We start from the raw sequence: 8,723 nt of genomic DNA on the forward strand, positions 1-8,723 counted from the left end.
CCTGCAGGGGCTGGAGCTCCGACTCCTGGCACAGGGTCTGCTCTTCTGACGCCCCCAGATCTGGGCTCTGTGTGGTCTCCTCACGGAGCTCCTCGGGGGTCAAGGTCTGTGCAGGGTCCTGCAGCTCACTAGGTGACCCGGGCTCTGCTCCTGGAGGCACTGTCTCCTCGGACAGGACTTCCTGGCCGTGAACATGGACAGTCACCTGGGAACAATTCCAACTTCCAGTCACCGCTGAGTCAGGATAAAGTCCTGGGTGTCACAGAGCTCACATCAGAAGAAGCTGCCATCAGAAAACTCCCAGGGGGGCCCAGGTAAAGGGGGGAAGTCCAGTCCCCCTGGTGTGTGCGAGGGGAAGCTCAGGTTACTGTCGCCAGAACAACGGGCGGGGGCGGGGAGGGGGGCGCGGGACATTCAGATACCGCCCTGTTTTCTTTTTTCCCTCAACCCTGCCTATCACTGGGGCTCTGAGGTGCCATCCTTCCCATCACCCTCTGCTGTCTTAGGAGAGGCTTCTCTGACTGAGGGGCTGAGAACCTCTGAGGAAGTCAAAGAATTCTCTACCCCCACCCCCACCCCCACCAGGAAAATGAGGTTCAATACCGAAAGGGAAAAGGAAAGCGGTATCACCCTTGGTGATGAAGCCGCAAAGATGGCCTCCCCAGGCAGGTGTTTCAAGAACCAGGAAGTCACACACACACACACACACAAACACACACTCCACTGTCCCATGGGGCATATGGATCTAGGTGCAACCCAAGGGCAGAGTCAGTTAAGTTTACGAGGTGATTTCTGTGAGCCCTAGCCATCCTTCCAGCCGGTAGACCCCCTCCGCATCACACAGATCAGGACTCCCCCTCCTCACCCACCGCCTTGGTCTCCTGGGCTGTTTCTGCAAACCCTCCACCAGGGTCACGGCCTCCTCGCCGCTCTCGGGCCGCTGGCCCCGCACCCAGCTCTGCAGCTCTCCGGGCAGGACAGTGAGGAACTGCTCGAGCACCAGCAGCTCCAGGATCTGCTCCTTCGTCCTGCGCTCTGGCCTCAGCCACTGACGACACAGTTCTCGGAGTCGGATGAGGGCTTCCCGCGGGCTGGCTGCTTCCTGGTAGCGGAAGCGCCGGAAGTTCTGGTGTGACGTCTCAAGCACAGGGTCATCCCTCTGTGAGACAGACTCCGGCCGACAGGGGAAGTCATCTTCCAGTTTCACCATGAGAATTCCCTCTTCTTCCCAAAGATCCTGGTCCTCCGGCTCCAAGGCAGTAGCCATTGTCTGGCTCTGAGGTGGCCTCAAACCATCGAGAGCTCACAACGTTCCCCCTCTATCAGCCTAGGCGCCTCCAGGAGTTTCCTCCCAAGGAACCTGGGGTAGAGAAGCGAAGACAGACAACAGGCTAAGCATGAAGGTAAGCACAGGAGTCACAGTTCTGAGCTCAGTCTTAATCCTGTACACATAACAGTCCCGAACTCAAGTTCCCTTTCCCCTAATCTCTGTAACATCCTCTGTACCTAGACCTAGTTGGAATAGGGTAATCCATGCCCGAAGGTATGTTCTCCCATTCCTTTTCCTAGGCAAGGATCACACCTCATACAAAAACAGAAAAAATACTGCATTTCTATTTCATAAAATCTGTTAACCTTAAAGGAAAACGGTAGGAGAAAGGACACTTAAAACTGCCTGCTAAAAATGTGGTATTGATTACCACCTGTTTTACAAACACACACACATGCTGACATATACATGGGGATATATGTTCCAAGAAGCGACACATCAATAGGCCTGAAGTAGAGAAGACTTAATGGAGGTTCAGTGAACTGAATCACACTCTGTTAGCAATTTCTTCTGTAAAGTGGGGACTCTCAGAGATTTGAGGGGAGGACTGTATGAGGGAACAGTGAGGAAAGCCACAGAAACAGTGGCTGGCACACAGGCACCCCCTGAAGCAACCTTCCTCTTAAGATGTCTTTAACTGGGAGAACTACAGACCCTCAAACCTGAATGCTGAAAACTAAATTCATGATTCTAACTCCCAAATCCACCCCTCTTCCTGGTATCCTCTGTTGGTTGAGATCATCACTTTGTTAAGTAAACACTCAACTTTATAATCTTTGGATTCAATGTTGATTCTTCCCTGTTGCTTATAGCTCATTAAACCAGTTCTGCCTCTTAAGCCTCTAAGTCTGTTTCCTCCTGCTTGGGCCCTCACCTCTTGCCTGGACTATTGCCACGACTTCCTTATTGGGAGTTCTGTAGCTCTCAGCTATGAGCAGAGTGCAACACATTCACCAGTTGAGCTTTTGCAGAACACAGAATCACACATCATTCTTCTGGACACTCTGATTCAAGTCAGTCAAGACAACTGTATCTCTAAGAAATGCTACATATGGTTCTGATGTGCACCCTAGTTGAGAAACACCTAAGGCATCTGTGATTAAGATTGAGAGTCCTGGAGTCAGACAGCCAGACTGTCAGGGTTCGAATCCTCACTCTACTGTTTATGAGGTGTGGGGCCCATGGTCAACTTTTATCCTCCTTCTGCCTGTTTTCCCATTTCCAGAATGGAGGTAAGGATGGAATCCATCTAACAGGGTTACTATGAGGAGTATCTGTGAAGTGCTTAGAAGAGCGATGGTGCCCCAATGTTAACTATTATCTTTCTGAATTATAGTTACAACGGCATCACCCAACATTTTAAAATAGTAACTTTGTAAGTAAGATCAGTTCCAAAATCCTTAGCATGGCACATGAAGCCCTTCACAACCAGCCTCTGTTTACGGTTCAGGGCTCGTATCCTCCCCTTTTCTCTGTGGCACCTGCTATAATGAATGCATTGCTCACCTCCCTACAGTAGGCTGTCTTTACAGACCTCCAAGTCCCTAAGAGTCTGTTCCTTATGTATGGAAAACTCCCACCCCTGATGCTGCACGTGTTCTCTTATTTCTTCTTCATTTCCGGGATTTACAGTTCAGGTCTTAATCAGTTTTCTGGATTACTGCAGCTGCCTCTACACATGAGCTACCTGTCTCCAGGTTCATTACCTTTAAGTTACCATTCATCGTTATCACCAGAGTGAGTGCTCTTCACAAATCTGGTCCTGTCCCTTCCTTATTTAAGATACTCAATCACTCCTCTCTTGTTTTGTAACTGAAATATGAACTTCTAAGGATTATGTATTAGGTTGACCTTCATCTTGTTACTCCTTTGCCTTCCTCTCCTTTCAAACACACACACACACAGAGTGCATGTGAAGCACACAAAAGCTCTATGCTCTTTGTCCTTTCCACATGCAGTTCCTTCAGAATCTTGGCCCTTCATTAGGTTAAACTTGTCTTTCAAGACATAGATAAGGCTTCATGTTTTCTGAGATGCTTTCTTTGAACCCATTCCCTGGCCCTTAAGCATGGTTAGGAATCACTGCTTCCCTAGCTATCTGAGCACATCTGTATCTCAAATCTGCCATATCACCCAGCCATCGTGTATCTTTCCTGTGAAACTTCTTGAAGTAGGGAGCTATGCTGTAGTCAATCTCCAATACCCATAAGAAATGGCACAATAAATACATCTAGATGAGTAAGTCTCCACTTTGAAGTCTCCTTCCTACATTAACAGGATTAAAGTCTTTCCCACTGTAAGTTTCTATTCTCTTTTATTCACCAAATCTCGTTAAATCTATGTTCTAAATCAAATTCATCCATCTCATCTCCTTTGCCATTCCCTTAGTCAAAGCTTGATGACCCAGTAATCCCTATAACCACAGAGGCATGTGTGTGGGATGAAGTACCAGGTTCAAATTTCACCAGTGTCCTCCTGGTGGCTGCCCCCACCACCACTCTCCATGTGCAACCTGAGGGGTTCTTCATGTCCCCATCTTTTTCTGCTTCACTACAACTGCCCCTGGAGAAGGAAATGGCAACACACTCCAGTGTTCTTGCCTGGAGGATCCCATGGACAGAGGGAGCCTGGTGGGATACAGTCCATGGGGTCGCAGAGTCAGACACGACTGAGCAACTAAGCATACATGCACAACTGCCCCAGGTTCACCTCAATGTCAGTAATCCACTCTTTTTAAACTTTTTGACCACACCACATGGCATGTGAAGTCTTAGTTCCATGATCAGGGATTGAACCCATATCCCTTGCATTGGAAGGGTAGAGTCCTAACCACTGGACCACCAGGGAAGTCCTAGCAGTTCATTCTTAACAGCTATAACATGCTGTCTAATGTCCAACGCTGCCCATTAATGACCAAATTATTCATTCTTAAAATCTGTATCTCAAAGCAGTTTTCATTCAGGCTCACTTCATTTTTCCATTACCTGAAAACATGTACTATGTAATTTCATGGTCTGTTCTAGAAAGTTCCATAATTAACAGATCTCCCTGGGCTAATTTTCCTACATATTAAATCTGCTCTACCTCATGGTGGTTTTTCTTCATGAGCAGTTTGTAATTTTTTTAATGCTTTTGCCCATTTCCTTTGGGAGACCTGAGAGCCCTAGGTTATAAAAGTGAGCCCTTTGAATGAAATTTCATTTGCTTCTACCCAAGTACTAGTGGTTTCAGTGATCTTCTTAATTTCTCAGAGTATTTCCTGAATCATGCTGACAGTGTGTTATTTAGGCCTAAGCTTCTGACCCAAGGCTATAAAGGTCTACACTTCCCTCGCCCTTCCGTGTGATCAGTAGACACACTTTCACAGTAGCTTTTCCAGGCTCCAGGCTGGCAGATGGTTCAACTCCATATTCCTCCCCTGTCCCTACCAGTCCCCCACTCTCATATCACATTGTTGGGAGTACAGGTATTAGAACCCCAAATACTAGAAGCCTTTATTTTGGTGTGAAATTTCCTTGGGCTGTGGTGGAGTCAAGAGTGACTCCCTCCTCCAGCTTTTATTTCTGGAACCTACACATTTGCCTTTAGCTTTGGGGAAGGGAGGTGGATGAGTGCCAGCATCCCCAAATGGACAGGAGCCATGTCCTCGTCAGCTCCACCTGCAATACTTCAGTAAGGTCTGTCTTTTTTTTTGATGTGGACTGTTACTTCTGTTTTATGTTTTGTGGGATCTTAGCTACCCGACCATGGTTTGAACCTGCACTCCCTGCACTGGAAGGTGAAGTCTTAACCACTGGACCACCAGGGAAGTCCCTGACTAAACTTCCTAACATATAAAATCAGCCAACAGCTCCACACTGTCCACAGGAAAAAATCTGAACTCCTTGTAATTTGACTCTTGAGGCCCTGCAAGACCTGGCCCCTGCCCCTGACGGGGCATGACTGCTACTCCATTGTACGTTGCTGCCTGCATGTACAGCTCTCTCCCTTTTCTGTGCTCTCACTGGGTTTTTGTTCCTGATGCTGTTGACACTCCTTGAAATACCCTTTCTACCCCCTTTACTTGGTCAATTCTACTCATCCTTCAGACCTGCTTTTCCTGGACACCTTCCCTGGTTCTCCCAGACTGTTTGCACAGGAACCTAGACCCTGTATCACAGCACACACATATATCTACTTTATGCGTGGTAAGAATCGTTCACACTCCTGTTTAATTCACCAGACCACGAAGCTCTGAGGACAGGGCTGGACAGCACCCAGCTCAAGGCTGTCAACAGGTTCCCAGGCAGACACCATGGTAAGTCTTTCTCCAGAAGGACAGATCCAGTGTCTTATCAATTTTTATTCATTCATTTGTTCAGCAAACTATGTGCTAGACAGATGGATAAATAAGGAAAAAACACTTGTTATTTGGATTGTGAATAAAACAGAATACTGTCAGTGGTTCCTGAAGTGAGGAAACCACAACTCATCACAAGGAATCTTCAGGTTGCCCTGGGAGAATCCACATATAAGTCACAAGAACTGTGTGTTTGGAAAAGAAAAACAAAGTTATTTTCCTCTGAAGATTTGAATCAATTTTAATAATCACAAAACCAGACATAAAGTAATTTAATGCAACTACAACAATGACTGATGCTTTCAAACTGTGGTGAGGATCCCTTGGATAGCAAAGAGATCAAACTCGTCAATCCTTAAGGAAATCAACTCGAATATTCATTGGAAGGGCTGATGTTGTCGCTTCAATCCTTTGGTCACCTGATGCGAAGAGCCAACTCACTGGAAAAGACCCTGATGCTGGGAAAGAATGAAGGTAAAAGGAGAAGAGAGTGGCAAAGAATGAGATGGTTAGATAGGCTCACCAACTCAATGGACATGAGTTTGAGCAAACTCCGGGAGACAGTGAAGGACAGGGAAGCCTGGCATGCTGCAGTCCACAGGGTCACAGAGTTGGACATGACTCACCAACTGAACAATGATGATTTATCAGGACAATGCCCCCCCACATCTGCAAGGCAGGGGAAGAAGATGGTATTGATACACAGGGTCTCCAGATTAATGAAGGGATTTCTATTATTAATATCTTAAAAGTCCAAGAACTTCCCCAGCAAAGCCGGCCAGGAACTCTCATGTTTTCATGTAGCACAGTCCGCAAGATTCCCTATTACAGAGTCTATGTGTTACAACAGAGGGTGATGCTCTTACAGGGCTTTGCTTTCCCCAAAAAGAGAACATAGTAGCACCACATAAAATCTGATTTATTTGCTTGTTTTGTATTTGTTTTGGCAAGCTAAGATGAGATGGAGGCAAAAGGTCAGCAACAGCAGGGACTTCCCTGGTGGTCCAGCAGCTAAGAGTCTGCTCTCCCAATGCAGAGGGCCTGGGTTCGATCCCTGGTGGGGGAACTAGGTCCCACATGCAGCAGCTAAAGATACTGCGTGTCACAACTAAGACCTGGCACAGCCAAATAAGTGAATAAATATTTTTAAAAATCAGCCAACAGCAGAATAAGGGAAGCAGAGCTGTCCTTGTTGGGGCAGGAGATGGGAAGGGAGGAGGTGGGCAGTGCTGTGGGAAGAGTACCAGATTCAGTATCCAGAGATGTATGTCTGGGCCCACATCCCTAGGAACCTGGGGTTTCCTGAGACAATGGACATGAGTGCTTGTAAAGGATGAAACTCTCTGCAGACAACCACGCCCCTAATACACAGGATTCACTGAGGTCTGTGAGAGCTTACAAACTAGTGTGCTGTGCAAATGTTACATGTCAGTACTAGAGACAGAAAATGGACATTGTATTTTATTCTGCCCTTTATGGGATGGGCTACCCTGCGAGTCTGCCTAGGAATTCGTTGCCTTTGCTATTCTAATGCCTCCCCTCAGTGTCTGTCCTTGGAATGGCTCTACAGTGATAGCTAAAAACCCCAAACCAGGATGCTACAGAGAGACCTTGAGGCCAGGCCAAAAAAAGTGGAAGACCTGGTTTCAGAAGGCTTGAACATGATGTCTGCAGAGACGCTTCATGCGCCTTTGCCTGGGCAGGCCGCATGACCTAGTCTCTTCAGTGTTTCTAAGATGTCTGGGGCAAGACTGGGGAGGAGAGGTGGAGAGGCAAGACCTTTCTTCCGTCTTTGGCCCAGCTGTCTCTGTCCCTGAGCGAGTCCCATGCTAGTGAGCTTCCCAGGTGGCTCAGCCGGGATAGAATCCACCTGCTAATGCAGGAGACTCAAGAGACAAGGGTTCAATCCCTGAGTCAGGAAGATCCCCTGGAGGAGGAAATGGCAACTCTAGTATTCTTGCCTGGAGAATCCCATAGACAGAGGAGCCAGGCTACAGTCCATGGGGTGGCAAAGAGTCAGACACGACTGAGCACACATGCATGCACACACGCATGCATGCACACACACACACACACACACACACACACACACACACGCCCTAACTCAATCCTACTGACAAGAACAGAACACTACAGGCGGTGAAAAGATACCTGGGTCTCTAGCTTAAAACGTTACTACCATGTGGGTGGTCTGTAGTCCTACAGCATCTAATCTAAAGAATGATAGGATCTACTGGATCTATTTACTGGCAAATAATCTTCAGAAGAAAACAGTGATCAGAGGTTCAAATGATGACATTCAGCTGATACTTAAATCCCTCCCAGTCTGCCTTCTCTGTATGACACAGGTCCAGAGCCTGGAGATGTGAATGTCTGCTCACTGGGGCTAACCAGACCTTGCCACTGCTCCTCCTGTTGTTCTAGAAATCAGCCAATGAAGATTGTTCACTGCCCTTTACTACTCCTGCACTGTTCTTTAAAACTAAAGATTACCCACTAAGATCCTCCTCCTGGAAAGACTCTTCCGCTTTACTGTTAGTTATTCTTATGCTAATGCCCAACCACAGTCTACATATAATGGTTAGGGGCTCCGGAGCCTTAGTCTGGACCCCTCTCCTCATTTATTAGCCAGGGGATACTCCTTAAACCTCAGTCCAAATTTCAGAATGTTAGCTAACACTTCGCACCTCACATGGTTGTTGGAAGGATAAATCAAGTCACACACTGAATTGCTCAGCACAGAGCTTGGTATATGGCAGATGCTCCATATATTCTGTTCTCTTTCCTTCAAATTACTTTAAATCCTTTTGGGAAGAAAGCAAGATTTAAATGATAAGCAAAAGTCCTTTATTTCATCATAATTCCAAGAAAAAAATGTAAATGCACAGATTTAAAATCTTGGTCTGTTTACTATTACATCTAAAGTACAGTGTCTAGGAGTTTTCTGGGCTTCCCTGGTGTCTCAGACAGTAAAGAATCTGCCTGTGATGCAGGAGACCCAGCTTTGAATCCTGGCTCTGGAAGATCCCTGGAGAAGGAAAATGGCTCTCCAGT

The 8,723-nt window shown here is 46.8% G+C and overlaps 1 protein-coding gene across 1 annotated transcript in view; it reads right to left on the bottom strand.

The window, feature by feature from the left end:
* Window positions 1–8,723, bottom strand: part of ZNF202 (zinc finger protein 202) — a 20,647-nt gene that overhangs the window by 4,484 nt on the left and 7,440 nt on the right. Inside the window, exons 2-3 of the mRNA XM_010830516.1 lie at window positions 866–1,360; window positions 1–205 (exon numbers count right to left, since the gene is read on the bottom strand). Of these exons, the coding sequence (XP_010828818.1) occupies window positions 1–205; window positions 866–1,267 (607 nt within the window). The 5' untranslated portion in view covers window positions 1,268–1,360. The remainder of the gene's footprint in view (window positions 206–865; window positions 1,361–8,723) is intronic.

Source organism: Bison bison, unplaced genomic scaffold (genome assembly GCF_000754665.1).
Source record: "Bison bison bison isolate TAMUID 2011002044 unplaced genomic scaffold, Bison_UMD1.0 scf7180017864518, whole genome shotgun sequence".
Classification (NCBI taxonomy): Eukaryota; Metazoa; Chordata; class Mammalia; order Artiodactyla; family Bovidae; genus Bison; species Bison bison.